Source organism: Rhinolophus sinicus, chromosome 11, assembly GCF_057876585.1.
Source record: "Rhinolophus sinicus isolate RSI-liver-muscle chromosome 11, RSI-T2T, whole genome shotgun sequence".
NCBI lineage: Eukaryota > Metazoa > Chordata > Mammalia > Chiroptera > Rhinolophidae > Rhinolophus > Rhinolophus sinicus.
In genome coordinates this window covers 11,114,855-11,137,542 of record NC_142511.1, presented here as the reverse complement: position 1 = coordinate 11,137,542, position 22,688 = coordinate 11,114,855, and the positions used below count along the sequence as shown (strand labels likewise).

The window sequence follows — 22,688 nt, the reverse complement described above, 5'->3', positions numbered from 1 at the left end:
AAAGTGCACCATGAGAAGCCCGGGAGATCAAACCGGGAGGCCTCGCCCACTTACCAAGCAAACAAATGACAGAACCCAGACAGGACGGAGGCTTTCTGACTCATTGCTAGCCGCTCTGCTTCTGTTGTTCGGTTCTGTAGCCCCTGCCCACATGTGGCTATTTACATTTAAATGAATTAAAATCAAATAAAATTTAAAATTTAGTACTCAGTGACAATAGCGCCATAGCAAGTGCGCAAGAGCCACTCGTGACTAGTGGTTACCATATTGGACGGCACAGATAAAAAGATACCCATCATGACAAAACATTCTCACCAGCAGCGCTACTCAGTACCACAGGACCACTCAGCAACCAAGAAGTAGATTCGGTTTGTATTGTTTCATAAAACAGAAACAGGAGGAAAACAAGCAGATAGAAAAGCTACACAGAGGACTATTTCAACATCCTACACCTTACGTTTTCTAGTAACAGAAGAGCATTCTGTCCCTGGAAGCCAGTGGCCAGCTATCAGGGTGATGCAGAAAGAGTTCCTGCACTGAGTGAACGCCGGTTGGCTAGAATGTCTGTGTTTTATCATGGCTGTCGGGCGGATGCACTAGCGCAAACATATCTCTGTAGCTCGTGCACGGGGCGTTCCTGTCATACTTGTACCTAAAGGATATGATGTTGGGTTGGGAATCACTATTCCTGACAGCCCAGCATCCTAACATACCAGAATGTGGGAATTTTCTAGCATAGTCAGCGTTATTAAATTGTGATCCATGGACCACCACCCTCCCCCCTGCACCCCCGGAAATGAATGCACAATTGTATGTGTATTTTTCAGGAAAGAGGAGTCCATAGCATTGATCAGATTTCAACAGGATCTGTGCTCCTAATATAGAAAGCAAATAAACACTGTACTGGAGGGACCTAACAGCTCCAAAAAGACTCACCTATATGTCATCAAGATGGTCATTCAGGCCATTCCCGACTCTAAAGTTCCATTGCCTTAAGCACCTAAAGACCATCAACCTGCAACTGAACAGTCTGAAGTCAAACATCCCCTGACCGTTACCAAGGAGAAAGGAGATGGGAGTATAAAAGAGCATGGAAACATCTCAAGGCATAAGGGTTGGATAATTCAGTCAAGTTCAGGAAGGTATCATCTGTCAACATCTTGCTGAGATGCCTAGTGAAATCTCTCTTAGAAATACCGGTTGTTCATTTTCAATGTTAGCCTACAGAAACACACACACCCAGTTAGATGCTTACCAGCTTACTAGCTGGAGAACCTGCAAATCTAAGACCTACTGAGCTATCCATCCACTTAGAAATAATGCTTTCGTTCTAACCACCACCGGACAATATGACAATTGTACCAGGATTCGTCTCCAAGTTCTACAGTATTTCTAGACTTGAAAGGACTAATTTCTAGAACAAGGTTGCGATTCCTCTGTTACCTGGTGTGGCTGGAGAAGAATGCTCTGGTTAATTTAACACAAAAAAACACGTGATAAAGAGCTGTTTCATATAATCAGTATGGATTATAATTTACGAAAGCTCTGAATACCATAAAGCGTGTACACCACTGAAGCCATGTTGGACATTCGTTGACGACATTCAGAAAGCACTAGGCGTTTTGTGGTGCCTGGCGGCTATCGGTGCAAGTCTCATTTGTTATTGTACTATGTACCTGTGGCTGCCAATTAATAGAGTTCTGTTTAACAAAATTCCAAGTAACAACAAATACTTTTTTCACAACCTGCAACAATCCTTAGCAAGATGGCAAAGTAGGGAAAGCTTGTCTTTTACAACCTCCAAATTCCTGTGAAATGACCCTTCTATCCCTTCCCAGCCAACCAGTGCCCTCACTACCTCCTAGCCACCTCCTCTCCTGCCACTAGGGCCACACCTGGTCCCACAGGTTCAGGTCAGAGCAGCACAAAGCTCATCACAGGCACTTCATCAATGCCCATTATTAATCAATAGTACTGATTAACTAAATCATTCAATGACCATTTACTGAATGTCCACCAAGTCCTAGCATAGTTCAGTGGGGCATGTGCTACACCTGTGCTCAGAAGAGCCTGGTCTCAGTTATAAGGCCACAACAAATAAGAACTAACTCTAAGCCAACAACGCCATATAGTAACTTATCATGCCTTCCCACCCAAAATCCTCTGCACTTTGATAGGAAACTTCAAAGCTTCACTTCCTGAACCAAAGAACCAGCTTTTGTCACCAGCAGGCCTTCAGACTGCTGAGGTTTAGGAATGGGGGCTGTCCTGAGCGATCTGTACCCCTGGCTTTCTCTAAAATACTGCCAGGCAGGTAACAAAACAATGCAGAGCAGTGGTTCTCAGAGTGTGGCTCCAAGGCGAGCAGCACCCGTGTCGCCCGCGAACCTGTGACAAATGCAAATTCTCAGGCCCTACTTCTGTCCTACCGAGTCAGAAACTCTGGATCTTGTTTGCCTCTTCTCTGCGGTTCCGGAGTAGCGGCGGCGGAAAATGCGGCCCTAGGACATCGTCGCGCTGGCAGAACTGGAGGAGGTGGAAGTGCTGGAGCCCGAGGAGGATTTCGAGCAGTTTCCGCTTCCAGTCGGCCACGAGATGCCGGAGGATATGGCAGCTCTCACCTGGGAGCAGGGCAAGCGTATACAGGGAACAGGAGCAAGTTGTGGGAGATGGACAATATGCTCATCCAGATCAAAGCGCAGGTGGAGGCCTCGGAGGACAGCACTCGGAATCATCTGCAGAATCCAAACGACGAAGTGGAGGGCAGAGTGACCAAAAGGTGTGAGAAAGCCGAGGAGAAAGCCAAGGAGATTGCGGAGATGACAGACAGCGATGCTGGTCCGGCGGATAGAGAAAAGCGAATCGCCCAGAATGAGAGTCGCCAGTTTGCAGCCAATGGATTCTGGTCCACTGATGGACACTGGCGGACACCCTGGAGAAGCTGAAACCAGACAGCCTTTGTTTTCTCTTTTTTCCTCTGTCTGTCCTCTGTCCTCACGTACACTACGTTTTTGCTGTGGTCTATGGTTGATGACCTCAATGTGAGTTTCGACTGCTAAATGTTTTTGTTTGGGGAAGTCACTTCTATTTGGGACATGCTCTGACGTGCAAGAATTAGGGCCTAGATTGTAAGCTCTTACAACAGCAGTCACATTTGTTCCTGGGCTTTAGTTATTTCTAAGTTTTGAGGTGTTTCGTTCTTTCTTGTGTGATCTGATAGCTCCCTGAACTGTGCATCTGCGCATGACACATGAGACTCAGAATTGAAGTTCTCCAGCTCTGGAGGTGCTGAAGGAGCTGCTTTACTTCTAGAAGAAGACTCCATGCAGCCACTGCTAAAGAAGCTGAAGAAGGGACCAGACTTCATCCGGGAACGGGGAATGGAGCTGATCTGGCTAGGACTGATGCATCAAAAGAAGGGGTGGAAGGGGGTATTGTCTGTATTTTGGGACTTAAATTTCTATGTGAGACTCAAGGAGGAGAGGTGTATTTTGTTCAAAATTGAATGTTATGTGGCACACGATCTGACGTAATCTGTCTGGTCACTTTGTTTGGACAACATAACTCAGCTTCATTTGACACGGAACCTGGAATAGGGGATGAGACCTTGGTATTCCACACAAGTTGACAGACTACCCTGATGCACTTCAGGGGATTCTGGGCATAAAATGAAAGAAACATTTGCAAAAGCCCTCGAGGGGCTGGGGAAGGAATGCAAAGACTGTCTGCATTGGACCCGAAAGTGGACAGGGACTAGGTGTCTTCAAGGTTCATAAGTTGTCCAGCTAGAAGTTTATTTGAGTAGCAGACCTGACAAATATTTGAGGTCAAAACCCTACCATGTGTTTAAAAAAAAAAAATTACCATGTTAATAAAAGTATTCATTTGCTTGGAATAAAAGAAAGAAACAAAGAAAGAAAGAAACAAACAAACAAACAAACAAACTCTGGGCATGGGATCCAGGAATCTGTATTTTAACCAATCCTTCAGGAGCGTCTGAGACACACAGAAATTTGAGAACGAGCAGCACCAAGTGAATATGGAAGACTTCAAACAAAGAAATTAAAAGTGGAATTAGCCTGGATGCTGGTGGAATCACCTGCTGAAAAGAAAAGTCACTGACAGAACAGTGGCAAAATAGTTCCCCAAAGCACACAGCTGGAAATTGCCAGGATGTTAGTGAGTGACTGTTGAAAATCCATTTCATGCTTCTTGACTTTGACCAGCCCCGTGAGACAATGGTGTGGAAATTGAGAAAGAGGCACAGAAAGTTTAAAAAACTTCAAACCTACAGCTAAGCAGAAGGGTGGGAAAGGCTTGGAACAACTAATTTCCTCCTCGTCATGGTTTTCTGAGCCTCTTCTCTGGGTCCCGAAGGCCACTCAGGGCACCCTGCACCTTGGGCACAGAAGATTCCAGAAAATGCTCCCTGGCCTCAGTTCCTGACGTCGATTCTAACCTGCGTCCCACTGCTCAGCCACATCCTCTACATCCCTCCTGGAAAGGGGAGGAAGAAATAAAGACACCCCACCCCACCCCCTGGCTTTAATGAAACAAGCCTCTAGAAAAGCCAATGCGTACATCGGAACCAGGCTTTCCAAAGTCTCCAGAGATGGGGGAACCACATGCAGCAGGACCAAATGCAGCAAAAAAAAAAAAAAAAAAAAGTCTCAAAATTATGCACAGTTGCAACAGTGATTCAAATCAACCACCCACGGGGAAAAAACCACACTTGGCACAGGCACCAGGCAGGGCCTCTCCCTGAAGCCCCACGCACGTGGCTGGGCCACAGGGGCCTGGAACTGGAGACAGCCAGTGTTACAGTCCCAAGCCCTGCCCACCTACCTCCAGGTGAACTACTTTAAAAATAGGTCTATTGTAGGCCTTTAAAATATATATTCTAGAATGCTACGAGTGGAACTACAAACTTTAGTCCTACAAACTTGGAATTCAAACACAATAAGAAAAGCAGCTCCTAAGAAGCACCCACTGCTCTGCCAGGTGCAGATAACTGACAAGGTTTAAAGTCATTCAGTGCTGTTTTAGAGGTCCCCCGTTTCCCCCTGAACCATACCCTCTGGCTGTTCACTTTCCAGAGATGCGGACAGGGGACTCATAAATAGGGTGAAGAGGTCATAGCCAAAGATTGGCCAAAGATACAGGGAATGGAAAATTAAGTAAACAAACATACTTGGGGCACTCAGTGGGCCCCAATACACCCTAGACACCTCCCCGAAGTGACTGAATACCTCAGACAGATCATGAGGTCGGAGGAGCCGAATACCTTTGTGTTGTACTTTCTGTCCTTAATGAAAAGCGATGCTGCAAACGTGACTGGTGACCCACCCGAGTTCTCTGTGTGGGCTTGGAATGTTTCAGAAGTGTTGATACCGGTCCCTGGCCCATGTATCCCTCTTTGCAAGGGGCTGTGTCGTGTGGGAGACCCTGCTCGCTGCGCCATTTGTCGTGCAGGGAGGCCTGCAGGGTCTCTGCTCCCGCTCCCCATACAAGAACGCAGGATATGGTGAGGCCAAAAAGGAACACCCACGGAGCCATAGGTAGGGGAGTCATACCACTATATTCTCTCTGGCGGCACTATACTCTCACTGGAGGCTGGATTCACACTGTCCGCAAACCGCCATCCACGCTTGCCAGCCCAGCCGCCATCTTCTTGCTAGCCCCCATTCTTTCTCTTCTCTCTGCTAGCACAGCCACAGCAGTTATATTAGTGGCCAATGGCTCACTGGTTACAGCTGACGGCCAACTAGCCACAGCTGATGGCCATGCAATCACAGTTGATGGCCATTTACTACCTGAGCCAGCACCTGTCTATGTGAGGCCGAGAGCCTGGAAACTGCTTTCTGGGGCTCTGCCCCCACAGGCTGTTTCAGAGGCCATGTGGTGCTGGTAGTCGTGTGGGGGGCGCGGGGAGAAGGGGGGTGTTAGACACTAATTTCCATGCCTGCTCCCCCCTCCAGATTCCTATGTGAACTCACTGGAATTTGAAAAGACGCGGTTACTGAGCCTGCTTCTTAGCTCAGTCTCTCAGCATCTATCATTTTGAAGATCCAGGATGACCAGAGGATGAAGAGTGAAAAGCACCTGGGGACATAACTATCTTCTAGTTAACCGTGTTCTCTGAATAGAGGGGCATAGCTGCATGTTTATAGGTACCCGAATGTACAGGACTGAGTAGGACGCGGTCATTATAAAAACAGCAAGGAAAAGCACGTTAAGAGAGAGTCCCACCCCTCCCCAACCCCCCAACTACCTTTCTCTTCTGTCCCGGTCCCATGCACAACAGAGGACTTCACGGAAAAAGTTGATTTGGGAGGCTGGCCCTCTGCAAGAGATCTTGCTCATATCCAAGAGGAAGACAAATAACCTTCTTTTTCTGAAAAATCCTAGGAAAAACCCACACATATAATGAATTATTCACAAAGGCTGAACCTAAAAATGAGACACGGAGAAATGCAGGAAGACGAAAAGGGTGGAGGACTGGGCAGAAAAAGAAACCGAAGGGATGGATTGGTCTCTCTCTCGCCTTGAATAAAAAGGTATTCATCACAGTCACATTTAGGTTCCCCCTTTCAGCTCTCTGTGGTCAGGGATAAACAAAGTAAGATGGTCTCAGTTGCCTCTGTCCGGCTGGGCTGCCAGGCTGGGCTTTGGCTGGGGAGCCGCATGTCCCAGGCAGCCCTGCGAATGACAAAACGGAGGCCACAGATCAGCTGATGGAACACAAAGTGTCAAAGGGCCTGCAAGATTTCTGAGAGCTTCGCAGACCTTGACTCAGCTTTATTGTAACGAAGACTATGAAGATGGAAAGAAACCAGCTGTTCTATAAAGAAGGGAAAGCAGCAGAGTTTGGGGGGGCGGGGAGGAGGGAGGAAATACCTACATTTTGTACAGCAACAGCTAAAAAGAGGTAAGTAATTGTGGGTGGAGCTAATAATTCTAGAGTCTGGATCTTTCCGAAGAAGATAAAAGGCAGGGCTTTCTCGTTCTTTTCCTCCTCATTTAATCACAGTGTGCTCTGCGCCCACTGTAGGGAAAGCCACTGGGGCAATGACGACATACAAACCAACACGCAAAACTATCACATTCTAGGTATTTTTGTCGCCATCCCTCAGTCATTCGCTTCTGTCAAACTCTTCCACTCCACGTCGCTTTCCAGATTGCACCCCAATGACAACCGGTCCCCACAACAAGTCACAGCCTGGTTTCCAGAGGAAACATTACCCACACTTCATGTCAAGGGCAGAGCCAACAGGCCATTTGGAGGCTGTCCTGGGACAGCCTTAGAAAATGAAGACCTATGTCCTGCAGCCTGGGTGCCAGTTACAGTAGCTACGTGTTTCACTGTCTACATCCATCCGTGCCCACGTACACAGCAGACGTGAGGCCTTTCTGCCTGACCTGCTCGTAGGGTATAATCACACGCTTCGTCCTGGTTAGCTGTCACCCTCGGCCCTCATCAAGGCACTCTGACTCACGATCCGTTACAGCCACATCAAACCTGAAAACTTGCCAGGGTTACCGTCTACTATCCCTCGAGGTGCTGTATATTTACAGGCAAGCAAAGCAGGAGAAAAGCAGATAAATAGCCACAGGTGCACTGTAATGAGCCTCCTCCACTCAGTGGCTGCCAACACATTTGATCTTCCTACTTTAAACCATGTTCACTTCCACGTGAAACATGTGCTCCCCTGCTGAGATGACCCGCGCCATCAGTGGGGGGAAAAATCTTCCCCTGCCCATCAGCAGCACAGAGGCTCCAAGTCAGACACTCCATTTCTTCCCTCCATCCTCTCACCTGAGAAAGGGCAAACAAGTGTGGGGCATCTCACACACCATGAGGGAGACCCTGTATGGCCACGGAGTAACCAGGCCTGGGCACAGAAGGGTAGAGCTGGTAAGCATATGGCACAGGGAACGTGGGATGACATTCAGAGCAGCCAATTCCCTGAGAAAAAGACAACCTTCTTGTTAGATCTATTAAATGAGCAAGAAAGAAAAAGAGGAATCATATAAAATGTAATACCATGATTTAAATCGGATTAGCTTTTTCCAAAAGGTTACATTACGGCCTCCACTGCAGAAGGGAGGGCTGTAAGAAAATAAAATTATCTGCCTATGCAGAGGTAACTTTCAAGAAAAATGAAAGAGTGGGCAGTTGAGGTGCCACCATCTTTCATGACAAGTCTGGGTTATTTTAGGCCTCTCTTCCCCCAAGAACTAGACCTTTCCTATTAATAACTGGATAAAATTACCACACCCACCGCTCAAGTCAGAGTCCTACAAGTATAAATTAAATCATTCCTTTCATTTAACTGATCTTTTCGGCCCAATCTGATGAAGGACCCGTATGACGCAGTGTTACGTCACCACCAACACAGCTTACAGAGGTGCACTCTACCTTTCCTAGTCCAGGGGCTTTTCTGCAGCCAACGAAAGATGTCAACATCCCAAAAGGCGTGGTACACAAATAATCAAAACCCTCCGGTATGCTGCATGTACCTGTGTCAGTTCAAAGCAGGTCTTGACATGTTTTCTGAACATCCTTCCTTTTCTCAAAAAGGTGCCTCTTACAAAGAGCAGAGAAGCACGTCCCAAACTTTAACGTGCACACAAATTGCCTGGGGTTGGTATTAACACGCAGATACTGGTTTCGTAAAGTCTGAAGTGAGACTCTGGGATTCTGAAATTTCAACAAGCTGCCCCCCACCACCCCCAGGCAATGAGGGTGCTGTCCCTTGTCCCTTGGGGTCTTCAAGAGGGAACAATGTAGAAGAGCTGGAACTAAGATGCCTCCCCTTCAGGTACACTGAAATTTCTGAAGGACTCCACTAATAATAATAGCTAGTGTTTACTAGGTGACTAGGCAACTTGATACGTATTAATAACTCATTTAATTCTCCCAGTAACTCATGATCATTTTCCTCATTTCACCAACAAGGAAACTGAGTCGCAGAGTAATAGAAGTGACTTTTCAAGGTCACAGAACTGGTGAAGGAGCTGGGACGGGAACCCAGACAGCCTAGCTCTAAAGCTTCACTGGTAAGGGCCGCTCACACGGCCTCCCTACCGGGTATTTCAGGAAGCTGGATGTTGAGAAAGGAAGAGAAATCAGAGTAGGAACTTAGATGCACGTGGTACTGGAGAAAACACAGGACAGACAGATGCACAATTTTTCCACATGGTCACCAGCAGAGGGGATATATACTAGTCCATGACGTTGTACAGCCAGGAGAAAAAAGCAAACACAGTGTATTTTATATTTGCCAACAGGGCTCCTCTACACACCTTAGCAGATGTTCTCTGAACACTGTTACCACTGCCCACATGCTGTAGAACCACATCGAAAATTCCCAACTATGGGGATAGAAGAGACCACTGGGACGGGCTCACTGCCCACTCACTGAGAATGATACTGAAATCAACTCCCTAGCCTCCCTTTGACTCTCTCTGGACGCTTGAGCCCATTCTGGCCTGAGACACGGAAAGGGCGGAGTCCAAACCCACAGTGCACCTTGCGCTCCCAACCTCTGGCAGGAAGGCGGTGTCTTTCCAGCTGAAGAGAAAAACCTGAACAGGAGCCACCGCGTGGTGTAGGAAACGTGCTTGAGATCCCAGCCCGGAGCCTGGGCCCAGCTGGAAGTGCCCAAGGTGCTGAACCACGGTGGATGCGGAGCCCGGGCCGCCTGGGGAGTTTGGGTGGCTCCCTCCAAGGCACCAACGATGGCTGCAGGCACGTTGCCATCCGTGGGGCGGCTTTGTCTACCACAAGGAAAGGGAAGGAGCCTGTCTGAGTAAACACGCCCCTAAAAGAGGGTCACAGGAAAGCAGCACCTGCTGGGTGAGAAATTTTAGTGTAGAGGCGGGCTTGGAGAGGGGGGGCCTGGTGGGGAAATCAGTAGAGACCTGACTAGAGGAGTGTTTGCCGCCGCAGCACGCAACACAATGAGATCTGTCCGCTTTGTGCAGCGCCCCGGCAGTCTGGCCTGCTGGACTGAACCCTTCCCCTCCCCAATGCCCCCACCCTAAGCATGTTCAACTCAGGCCCCATTGGGCCCCATCTCTCGGTGCGGGTCGGGGGAGGGGAGTGCAGGGAGGAGGAGAGAGGAAGCCCAGACAGGGGGGGCTGGGGGAGGATGCGTGCAGCAGCAGGAAGAATATCTGCTTAGAGATGCTCCTTCTTTTCTAATGAGGGGTGCTGCCTGGAAGCACCACGCGCCAGCCAATCGCGGGGCTGCTGAGACAGGGAACTAGGGAGGAAGGGGGAAGGACCAGAGACTGGGGTGGGGGCAGCAGAGAGATGCCCAGGCCCTGAGGGGCACCAGCTGCACACCTCACTGGTACTAGGAACTGAGTCCGGCTCCAGCTGTGTCAGTGCTGCACACCTGGAGGGTCGGGGTGGGGAGGAGGGAGGAAAGAGAAGAAGAGGTGGGGCCTCCTTTGCAGGTGCATCCATCCCAAGAAATCTCTCTCCACAAGCATCAAAGTCCCATGTCTCCAAGGCGACCCCCATATTTACCACGAATCCTCCTCACCACCCCAGCAACCCTCAATTCCTAAAGATCTTGCCAGACACCCAAATTCCTAGTGAAGAATGAGGCAGTGAGATGCAGAAACAGCAGCCTACATTTGGTGCATTTGCTTAACCCTGCAAAGAAGCTTCTTCTATGCCCGTTCACTCTGACACTGCCACCATCAGAGACGCCCCACCAGCTCTACGTGGAGAGCCGTTCCTTGGGAGCTAGGGACAGACAGATTGCTTGCGCACCTCTGGGCTCAGCTGAGCAGCCTTCAGCAGATGAATTCAGGCCTGGCAGATCTGCCTGGATCCTGGGCACTGAGAGAGCACTCAGGGGGGCCACGCATTAAGACGCAGGGGCTCCCAACCCAGGACTAAGGAAAGGAGCGGCCCTGGTAAACTGCTCTTCTTTGGCTGAAAGGAGAACTCCAGCTGGGCTGCTTGGGCTGTGTCATTAGAGACTGCTTCCCCTGACACACTCATCCACTGCACTTTCAGTGGAACTTCCACTCAGTCCCCAGAGTTAGCTGGGTCTCCAGCCAAACGCCTGTTTTATTTATCTATTTGTCAATTTGTCTACAGGGTTTGGGCCCAGAACTCTTGAAGCTTCTGAACTGAGAAATCCCTCATGGAGCCTGGACTTCCCCTACAGGCAGAGAGTGCAGTTGTCTCCCCAGCGGTGGAGGGGGTGGGGGTGGGGGCTGAAGTGGTGGCTCTGAGGGAGGAAAAAGGGGGACTGAGTATGAAAGAAAGCCCTGATTAGGAGCAACCTATTCAATGTGATGGGACTGGGGGCCTGGGAATCGGACAAAACCACACCACCAAGCACCCAGAGATGCCAGAGATGTCCACACAGGAAAAATCAAAACCCAAAAGTCTTACCTTGATAACCACTAGTGCCCACACTGGTTTCTAGAGCACCAACCTTGCCCCTTGTATGCACAGAAGTAAAGCGTGCACTTCAGCAAAGGGGGAAATTGGCACCAGGAAGGGAGTGGGGGATAAATTTCATGCTCGGTTTCCCCCCTTACCCGAAGAAATGCAAAGACGGAGAGGGGAGTTATGGTGGGCAAGAAAGGATATGGCCAATCGATGAGCTTCTTGGCGTATTTCCTGACAATGTTATCTTCTCCGAAGATGAACAGGGATCTGTTGACGGTGAAACAGTTCTGCCGGACGGGAATGGGGTTGTACAAAGCCATAGTCCGCGCCCTCTGCGCTTTCGACTGCTTGTAGGCGGCTGCCGGCCCGGAGGCCGGCACCGGGGTTCCTTGCCGGTTCCTGCTCTGGTCCGAGTCTCCATCACCCGACCCCGGCCTGCCGACCACCGCCTCCCCGAAGCGAGCCATCCTGAAGTTTAAACAGACAGAAGACACACAAAGGTGATCGCGGCCGAACACCCGCACACAGCAACAAGCAGAAAGACACACGGAGACTCAGCGCCGCATCCAGCCGGGCGCGGGGACCACCCCCTCCGGGGAGCCTCGCGAGCTCTTCGGAGAGGCGGCAGCAGGGACCCCGCCGCTCTGAACTGTTGAATCTAAATACAACCTCTGCGAAGCTCCATTCCTCAAGGAGGAAAAAGGGGGGGAGGAGAGGACTGGGGGGGTGCTCAGTTTCTGAAGGCAATTTTTTTTTTTTTTTTTCAAAATGCCAGTGTGCGGTGGCGTTCAGGGACTGAAGAGGAGAGGGGCGGAGTAGGCTGTTCTTCAAACATAGCTCCTCTTCTGGCAGACGCACCACCTAGTCCTGGGAGAGAGGCAGGCAACCGACCCGCTAGGTAACAGTTTGGTGATGTATTGGTTGGGGGCGGGGGGGTGAAAACAAAAGAACTTCAACAAAAAAATAATAACACAAGGACGAGGTTATGGTGGCATGCTTTATAAACGCCAGCCCCCTGCAAGTCCATCCAAGAAATTCCACAGCCAAGACTTGGGTCTTTAAATCTGCCAGTACAGACGCATCCAAAGGTTGAGAGAGAGGGAGGGAGAGGGGAGAGCAATAGAGAGATTCCTGCGTAAACCGCAACGCCCAAAATATCAAAATAAGTCGATCCAACCAGAGAGAGACAAATGAGTTCAAAGCTCCTGCGTCTGGCAGAGATGCTGAGCAGTATCCAGAGAGCAGCGAAGCCCGAGTGCCAGCATCCGCCCGGAGCGCTGGCCGCCGCCGCGGCCGCCTCCCCGGATCAGCACGCAACAGCGATCCGCGGCTGCGCCGGGGAGAGGGCGGGAGAGGGCGGGAGCGGCGCGGGCGGGCAGCGGGCGAGCACTTGGACGAGGGAGGAACAGGTTGCAGCCGAGCCTAGCGGTGGCCTGTCGCCGGAGCTGTCCAAGGACCGAACTTGCTCACTAACGACTCCGTCTTCCTCTTCCACCCCGGCATCCCGAGACTCCACGGAACAGGGGCGAAGACAGGGAGGGCAAGGGACAGGAGGGGAGGGGGAGAGCCAGCCGAGCCGAGGTACGCGTGGCGCCCGTGGACGCGGGGGCGGGGCCGGCAGGGCGGGGAGGAGCAAGGATGGAGCCTGAAGGACCCCGGCCCACCGGCCAGGCCGGAGGTTCCTGGGATGCAGGGTTGGTTTGGCTGATTGATTGATTGACCCAGAGGGTAGCGGGCCACCCCTGCAAAGGTCCGGGTTAGAGTCACCTTTCCCCCAAGTAAGGCGGAGAAGAGAGGGGCGGGCGCAGCTGGCGGCGCGGCGGACTCTCCGCAGAAGCTGAGGCCTGGCGGCGGGGGCGCACACGCACGCGCACACGCACTCGCGCCTTCTGTCCCCACAGAGGGGCGATGCCAGTGCGGTGCCGGCGTGGTGCCCGGCCCGCCGCCCTAGCGGGGAGTCGAAGCCTTTGCGCCTCGCGCTCCGCGCTCCAGTGCCGAGACTCCCCCGCATCTCCCACGCTGCACGGACGTTCCCCGGGGAGTTTTGTAGGGCACCCGCTCCCTACAGCAGCCCCAGAGGCCCGGGAGGGACGCTAGGACCCCTTGGGGGCTCCGCACTCTGGTGTTGGTGCCAGCTCCTGGCGGGAGCTTTTGCCCTCCTTCTCCAAACCGAGCGACCTGGGGCGGCCTCTGGGGTTTGGCTCTCGCAGAACTCGGCGCATCCATTCCTGTATGGGTGGTCCAGATACCCAGGCCCTAGATGGTGAGCTCTGGACTGAAACTACCCTTCTCAAAATTGTAACCATCAGGGGGATCCTCCCACCCCTATCTTTTACCCCCAAGTGAGGTCCACTGACTTCCTCAAACTCATCCCATAACTGAGTAACTGAGCCGCAGAAGTGGGGAAGGTGGACTCCGAGCCGCAGAGAAAGAGTCCCTAGGTTTAGCGAACAAGCCCTTCCCCACAGGTGACTCAACGGTTTGGACTGAGGACAGGTGCCAGCTGCCCCTTCCAATGTCCACACGAGCTGCAGCACACCTTCCTCTTTTTCCTGCCTTGGCCCCAACACACAATCCCATCCAAGTCCTCCCCACCCGAGCTGTGGAAGAGAAGGGGTTTTCTCCCTCCTCCTCCCCGTGGAACTCCTGGGTGAGTGTGGCTTCGCAGTGTCTGTGTGTGAAATGAACTGGTGAGAAGGGACGAGCGCCTGAGTGAGGGAGGCACGTGTATTCCTACGTGTACGTGTCTGTGTGTGGGCAAGCCACGTGAGCACTGACAAGGGTCTATTGTGTGAGGATGTATGTGCAAGTGTGAAGGGAAATTCTCTGGGTTCTGGAAAACCGAAAGAACGGTCTGAACATGTCCACCCCAGCGGGCACTGCTGCCCTGGGGGACGGCATGTTGACCTTTTGATTTAAGGGAGCCTATTTCAGGCCAAATTACCATTCAAGGTGAGTCAGCTCTACTTAGTATTTCGATTTCACATTACTCCCTCACTCTAGCCTTCTACGTACCTTCATTGGAGAGCCCTTTTCCGTCTGAATACCAGTCAGAAGTGAAAAGGAAGGTGGTGCTATGAACCATGGAGTCCCATCAGCCTGTTAGTCCTTGAGAGCCAGTCACAAGTGGCTGTCTCGGTAACCCGATAAACTACACAGGATTAGAAAGGGGTTTCAGAAATGATCAAAGCCATGCTTTCAGGTAGGACCAGAATCTAACCCACAGCACAAAATTCATTCAAAACATTCAACAAATATTTTTGAACACTAGGCACTGTTTTAATCACTGAGGATACAATAATGAGGACAAAAAGGTTTCCTCTTCTTGGATTAAGTTAGATTCTTTAACCTACCTGGCAAGAATGTTTGATGGACCTCATTCTTATACTGCGGCTTCACCCCGTCCCTTTGTGCCCTGGCCTTAGCAGGCTGGAGGGTGGCAGACCTGTTTGCTAATGCTCAGAGGAAGCAGGGACTGCCAACTTTCTCCTCCCAGAGGAGGTTCTTAGAAGATCAGGAACCCTTGACTTGTGTCTTCAATGTCACCCACTCAGCAGAGGTCCAGCATTCATTCCTCTGCTATCCCTACAATGTCCTACGTTCTCTTTGGCTGCTGTAATTCTGGAAAGATGTTGAATCCCCAAGGCGGAATTATAGATGGAAATGTGAGGACTCACTGGAGTTGAGACTTGCATCCCTGCCTTCTGAGGAGACAGGGATCACAAATGCATGGGTGGGGATAATATTGAAGACATTTAAGGATATGAGCACCTCTGTAGGGCTTTATAAACGGTGATTCTTGCAGCCCAAGAGGACAGAGGCAAACAGGATGGCATAAATGGCTTTGGGAATGGACTTGAACTAAGGAAAGAAGGCACATGTTCATATTCCATCCCCCATCTGGCTTTAGCCCAACTCTTGAGACCTTTGAGATCTATGAACTTTCATGCTCTCCAGTGCCCCATTCTCCCAGCCCCCCGAAGGCTACAATTTTAATGGCTGAACAGTATCTTATGTGTGTTTAACAGTTTCAGTTTACACAAACCTCACTCCAAACCTCTGAGGTCAGCCTGACAACATATGTATTATGACCCTGAATTGGTGGACAAATCAGCAGAATTTCAGAAATGCTAAGTAGTTGGTCCATATCTGATAAGAGGCAGATTTTGGACTTTTAACAGCTCTTCTGATTTCTACTTTACGGCCCTTTCTTATACCCAAGCTCATGTCTTCTGGGCAGTAATAGTGTCATTCCAAACTGTTCATTGTCAAGAGAAGAAACTATACGGCCCCGTGCTGAGTCTCAGGAGTATTTGGTCGACTGCCCTGAAGATCCAGGAAGACCCTTAGAAACAACCTGAGATCACGTCCTGGCCATAATGCACTTCGTAAGAGAAGTTAGTCGGTTATTCTGCTCTTGGTGTCCCTAGTTCCACTGTTCTCGCAAAGACCCACAAATCGAAAATTGGAAACCAGTTTCCAAAAAGCCCTTTCCAGCCCAGGAGGGACAGTAGCCATATTTTCCTGTTATTAGAGCACCATCTACTGGTCACTTATGGGCACAACACTGCGAGCTCAGCTACCACCCAGGCACCACACCTCAGAGCCTAGACATTCCTATATAAACAGGTGACCTCGTCACCAGCCCCACCCCTGGGACACTTTGTTGAGGTCCAAGCCCCAAATTTTACCACAGTGCAACTAACTCATCTCACAGTACTTGGAAAGTGCAGCCCCATACACTGTGCACAAGGTCAAAACACACACACACACACACACACACACACACACACACACACACACAGTTAAGATGGTACAGCTAATTGCTCTACATGCTTTCTGTGCAAGCAGTTACCTGCAAACTAGAAACCCAAAAAGGATCTGAGGAAGCCAGTGAAAAACTTTCCCAGATTAATCAAAGCTTTCACCCTGGAGCCCCTCGACTCTAGCAGTGTACCATCCAAAGCAAGCAGGAGGGGAGGTGACTCATCTCCTCTAGAAAAGGAAGAAAACAAGGTGGGCACACTCCCACAGACCAGGTAGGGCATGGCAGTTTTTACTAAGATGGACAGGCGTGAGTGGCGAGACGGGAGAAGCACTTGGCCTAATGCCCTCATTCCTAAAGCTCTCCCCAGACCTTTCAGGCCTTGGGCCTTCTTCACGTGAGATTTTAGCCCATCACTGAGAAGTCTGCAAATCTAGCCTCATCCAAAAGGTGTCCCTCCCAGCAGCGCCCCTCCTTCATCTCCCCCACACCCTGCCAGTTACACTCAGATCGCTTATGCTGAAGCTGTCAGAGCCCCTTTTGTTCTATTTTTCCTTTCTTGAGCTTTTCCAAGAAATAGATGCTTATGCAAAGCAGTGCTCTAAGGAACATAATGCAGAGAGGATTTGGGAGTGGGTTCTTAAGACAAAAGTTGGCAGGAGACCATGTGCAAATTCATAGCAGAGTACAGGAGCCTTACAGCAGTGCAGACATCTTGGGAGTCTGGTGGCTTCCAAAATACCTTACATCCCTTCCTGGAGTGAAAACATGACTTCACATCCTTATGTAATGTCCAGCTCTAGAATCAGCATTTCTCAGACCTATGCCTGAGACACCCCACAGCTCCAACGCCCTATCAACTAACTATAGATCTGCAAATTTTGCTTAAGACATGTTTTTGAAACCATTTATGACAACTCAATATTTCCTGGGTGCCAACCAGGGTAACGTTATCTCCCTGCATCTTCACTGCTGGACTGTGAGGCACTTCCTATTATTTGAGGCCCAGAGGGTCAAGGATTTGTCCAAGTGCATGGAGCTCGGAAATAGCAGAGCTGGATCTCCTGATAACAAGGTCATGATTCTTTATGAGGTGTGGCCACTATTTACATGCTGCATGCCAAAATAATGTTCTCCTGGCATAAGAGTCCAGTCATAGACAAGACCCTGGACCTTGAAGAGGTAAAGAATGACCTTGAGACAGTCTCTCAGAAGGTTCAGTTTCTAAGAATGCATACCACCACCCCACCCCCTGCCCACCCACCCCATAGATAGGGCTGTCATGAATATTCGTTAATGTGGCATGCTCTTAGAACAATACCTGGCACACAGTAAGTGCCACATAAGTGTTTGCTAAATATATTTCAGCTGTGGTAGCTGGGACCATAGCGGCACACAGCAAACACTGCAAATTTGGCAGCATTCCGTTTCTGATAGCAGACTTGGGAAGTGCAGCCCCAGAGATGGCTTTGGTGTGTAGGGGGTGGATGGGGGAGCAGAGAAGTGTAAGTACCTGAGACTTGGTCAGAAAGACAACTGAGCAAAAAGAAAACAGAAAAATATACATGTTAGAGACCAGTGTCTGAAGAGCCCAAAGACTCTGTTACCTGAGAGAACATGTGTTTGTTTACTTATTAATTCATAAGGAGAAGGGAAAAAAAACGTATCTATAAAGGGCTCTAATCCAAGGAAGGGTGTAGTGTGCACTGTAAGAGAGCACGGGGGAGAATGGAGAAGGGAAACAAGCCCTCCAGCTGGAGGCAGTCAGGAAACAGGAGGACTCAGCGAGCTCCCTTGAAAAGAGAAGGCCCTGGAGGCATCGAGAAGCAGCGTGGTTCAGACATATGTGACCTGAGCGTGTCAGGCTGTGGAGGGCAGGCAAGACGCATGGGACTGATGAGCCAGTCAGCATTTGTATTTTCTTCCGGTGAGCCTAGGATCACAGACTCCAAGTGGACCACTGCAATCCTTTCTTTTCCAAAGGATGGGTCACTTTGCAGCGGGCACAAAAGTCAGATATGTTTAACCAAATGCACATGAACCCTTATGGGGAGAGTCAGTTTGGAGGCTCAATGTGTAACCGCAGACGGCAAAGGATCCCTGCCCTGTCACTGTGCACCTCCATTCCCACCCTCAGGGTCCAGCCTTGCTCCCTGGCCAAGGTCTAGTGCAGCAGGACGACTCCGCAGAGCTGCAGCTCTGACTGACGGCCGTGAGCGGAGGGCGTCCTGGCATCTGAGGGTGAGAGCAACGATGGAAGCGTGCCCATCCATCCGCCCCCTTGGCCTCTTGACTCAGAAAACAGAATACAGCCCACACATCGCAAAGCGTGTTCAGCCTGGGTGGGCTCTGGCTGATTCATTCGCTCAGGAAGCAAATGGAGCCCCTTCCACGTGTCAGGTATGGTGTCAGGTGCCAGAGCCTAGGATGAGAAGGTGCCAGGGCTGGATCCTGAACCCGCTGCGCTTGAGCCACTCCCCACATTTCACTCTTGAAGACAAAGTCCGAATAGCAGGGAAAGCAGCCGAAATGGAGCCTACAGGGTCCCTAAAGTGCCAGAGAAGAGAACTTGAATCCACCACACCCACCAGGCTTGCCTCTTACGGGGCTCCCTGGGTTGGAATCATCAGCAGATTCAGATTAAGCCACCACCTGTCCATCACCACACCCTTTCTCTCCCACTCTCTCCCACACTGAGCAGCTGGTTACACCCACCTGGTATAAAATAATCAGAGTGAATAAGGCATTCCCATATGATAGGGACTTAAGGCCAGTTTTGAAATGTGCACCCGGCCAGACCATGCACTGGCTCTGCCGCTTCCACTCCCCAGAAGTTAACTGAGACGCCCCCCTGCCCCACCTCCATCAGTCCTGCTTCTGCCCTCCGCTTCCTTGACCACTGCAGCTTTTGGCACCACTGACCTCCCCTCTTTCTCAGAGTCGCATCCCCCCTTAGTGTCCTTATCGCCACACCTCCCAGTTTCTCATTGTTTCCTTCTCGTATTCCTGTCACTTTATTGTGGGAGCACCCCATCCACGGGTCTGTCCCCAACCCCTTTATCTTCTCTCTCTGACTTCTCTCCCTTCGGGGTCATATCCTTACCCACAGTTTCAACTGCCACCCTTCTGTCCACCTCTAGTCTCTAACCCTCACCTTCTACCTCATTTCCAGATCCAAATGGCCCATTAAGTAATGGGTATCTCCATATGGACTCTGATCCTTCATCATCTCAAATTCAATGTGTTTGAAAGTGAATTCCTAATATTCCTTCAAAGCAGGTTCCCTCTCCTAAAATACCAGTATCTACTCAGGTGACATCAGGTGACACTCAGGTGAGATCATTCACCCTGTCAATACCTAAACTTCAGTGGTTCCTCTCCGCCTAAAATAAAATAGTCAAACTCCTTAGCCTGACAATTCAAGACAATCTGAATTCAATCAACCTTTCCAACACCATCCCCCCAAGTACCATAGTGTTAACATGGCGATAACATGCCATGTCCACTCTGACCTCAAAACTCTTGTTCGGAGCCCCTGATACAGACTGAGCCAAAAACATCCTTCCTCTTTTCTGCTTCTCTAACTCTGAGATATCCTTCAAGGTGTGGTTCAGTGCAATCTACCTCCTCCAGGAAGCCCTCCATCACCTCTCCGACTTCACGACCTCTACTTCCTATAAACTCATAGCGCTTCAGCATCACGTATACGGTACCTTGTCTACTCACTGCCATGGTTGTCGTGAATATAACGTCACCAGGACATTCCTATTTAATTTTGTTCAGTTATGTATGCTTTGTCTCCTCAACTGCAGTGTCAGCTTCTCAAAAGCAGAGGACTTACCTTCCCCTTCCTGTGACTACATCCAGGGGCTGCATTATGTTATCCTCATAGCAGGCCTTTACTAAATACACAGTCAATGAAGGGATGAATGAGTCTCCTGCAACTCTTTGAAAAGTTTTGGCATCACCAGGCAGCTGGTCCCTGCCTGGGGGGCTGCCCTTCCCCTAACACACTCTGGCTCTGACTCCGAGCCTCTGCTTTGGTTCAGGTGTTCCCAGCTGTTCCTTCTGAGTTGAGAGTTCCTCCTTCCGTTTCAAGAAAAGATCTTACGTCCCTTGTAGGAGATCAGATGTCTCAAACTCGGGGGGCTCTTTTGCAACCTCTTTTTATCAATCATTAAATTACAGGGTTCATGGTTCATTCTCTTATGAGGAGTATCTCCTTCTGTGGTTGAAATAAGATTTGGGGAATCAGTTATTTAAAAGAGACACTCAGACCCCCACACAAAGAATACTTTCAGATCCCTCTCCACAGGAAGCGAGACAGAAAAATAAAATTCTGCGTCAAACAAAATCTACTACTCTTCATTGCTTCTATCTCCTCTCTCTACAAAAAAAGCAAATGGCATCATCATACCTCTTTCCCTTAGGAGAAATTACAGGTGAAAGAGACACACACTTTTGCCTATCTGCAAAGACACACACGAGAATCTGCTCTGATCTCAAGTTCTGGCAGACAGTGTACAAACGTGCAAGTAATCTTCCTATGCTATTGGCAGCTCTTGGATGCGCTTAATACGGTAGATTCAAATGTGAAGAATTACAAGCTCTTTTAAAGATTTCTAAATATTCCTAATGTGCCATTTAAGCATGGGAACAGTGGAAACGTAATTCTCCATTGAAAGAGAGAATTTCTGAAATATCCTTCTCTCAGGCCCTTAACAAGCCATTCCCCTGGACGCACACACATAGACACACTCACAATATAACCCTTTTCCTTATAGACTTGTTGTTTTAGTTTTGTGGGTTTTGTTTTTTTCCACATAATAACTCCATCATTTAGTCACTCCATCATTTCACATAATAACTCCATCAATTGTTTCTTCAAAAACAATTCTGCCAGATGTAAAGTGGTGAAGTATTAGTATAATAACCCAAAGCTCCTCTTATGCTATTTTCCCTTTGTTAAAATAATCAGACCACAAAAACAAAGAAAAAACGGTCCTGCATCAAACCAAAAGAATCACAAACCGTTGGGTTAATAATATTAATTGTAATCAGTGTTAAATATTTATTATGTGAAAGGCACTGTGCTAAGCCCTTTACTTTCCTTCTTTTTCAGACTAATTCTGTGTGGTAGGTACTATTAGAATCTCCGTGTTCGCAATAAGATAAGCAAGACGGAGAGAGACGAAATCATTTCCCTTCAGGTCTGACAGGCAGTGAATGACACAGACCGAAAGTCAACCTTCGGTCTATTCGCCTCTCAAACCCATTGTCTTCACCACCGCACTGTATTGTTAAGAGAGACGGGGGCTGGTCGCTTTATTTCCTGATGCTCCTGCAATTCCAACAGGTTCAGACACCACAGCAGGTGTGGACGGGCCTCAGAATAAGCACGTCCTTAGGTTGTAGACATGACACTCAGTCCTGCCTAAGCCGATGATCCCACGTGCAAAAACAACGACAGTGATGCTACAACAGCTGGGACCACAGATTCTCAAGCGCATGGTGGTCCAACACACGCCAGTATGCGAAGCCGGACCCGCACCCTTCCTGCCCCATGTCTGCACGGCAGGGCCCCACGGCAGCAGGAGCCACGCCAGGAAGCACCGAGTTCTACTCCACACACTTCAAATTTCTCAAAATCCAAAGAGTATATTACTGCCCGCAATTTCCTCACAATGAGCGTGGTTTTGCACCCCACTGACTTGTTTTTCAATGAATAGCCGCATCTACCCCAAAGGCCCCCATCCCTGAGCTTCCTGGTGGGTCAGTCTCAGGTGGCTACCTGGAAAAGCTATCAGCCAACTCTGGAGGGGTCAGGAAGGGAGGGAAGGGGGGGGAGGAGATGAGGGTCCGCAGCAGAAAAGGAGGGTCCCCTGCATTGCAGACCCATGTTATCCTCCAAAGCTCTGTGTTCCCCCAATCCAAGGGTATCCCTACGCCACAGAATATCCATCCTGGCCATGAAGTCTGGCTTTCATTGTGTTTTTTTTTCCTTTTTTCACGAATACTTCTGCTGCCAACGCGTGCCACTAAAGGATTTGGCAAATTTAAATCCTCCTGCCTCTCCACTTGTTGTTTTCCTGCCTGCACTCCAGCAGGTAAGACACCCACAGACCCACCGTGCTCCGGGCTGTAGAATTCACAGGAAGTCTATACTGTTCAGGTTATTTTTAAACTTTCAGGCCACTTTCCCTCCCCACGAACAGCAGGCCTGCCATTTAGAACAGTGTTTAACCCACACCCCACCTGCTTTGAAACTTTAGCTTTTTGTGTTAAAAGAAAAGAAACTATCCTGCAAGTTCAGGCGCGCACACACGCCCATGTCTGAAAACTGGAGACAGTCACCAGCTCACCGGGGTGAAAGACCCAACTTCCAAAACGATGTTGAGATTACGTGTGTGAAAATGCTTTGTAAACTTAGAGTGTCACGTCACGTCCGTGGTATCTATTTGCAGGGATAGATACCAGGCATTACAGGTGATGCCAAAAGACAGC

General features: G+C 49.7%; 1 protein-coding gene and 1 pseudogene across 6 annotated transcripts in view; one reads left to right on the top strand and one right to left on the bottom strand.

Moving 5' to 3' along the window:
- Positions 1 to 22,688, bottom strand: part of CACNA1E (calcium voltage-gated channel subunit alpha1 E) — a 455,081-nt gene that overhangs the window by 269,253 nt on the left and 163,140 nt on the right. For 5 of the 6 annotated variants that reach the window (XM_088801607.1, XM_088801608.1, XM_088801612.1 and 2 more), the window contains one exon: positions 11,622 to 11,887. The exons of the other annotated variant lie outside the window; for it this stretch is intronic. In XM_088801607.1, the coding sequence (XP_088657733.1) occupies positions 11,622 to 11,887 (266 nt within the window). The remainder of the gene's footprint in view (positions 1 to 11,621; positions 11,888 to 22,688) is intronic. 6 annotated transcript variants of the gene reach the window in all.
- Positions 2,494 to 9,615, top strand: LOC109448671 (MORF4 family-associated protein 1-like; annotated as a pseudogene).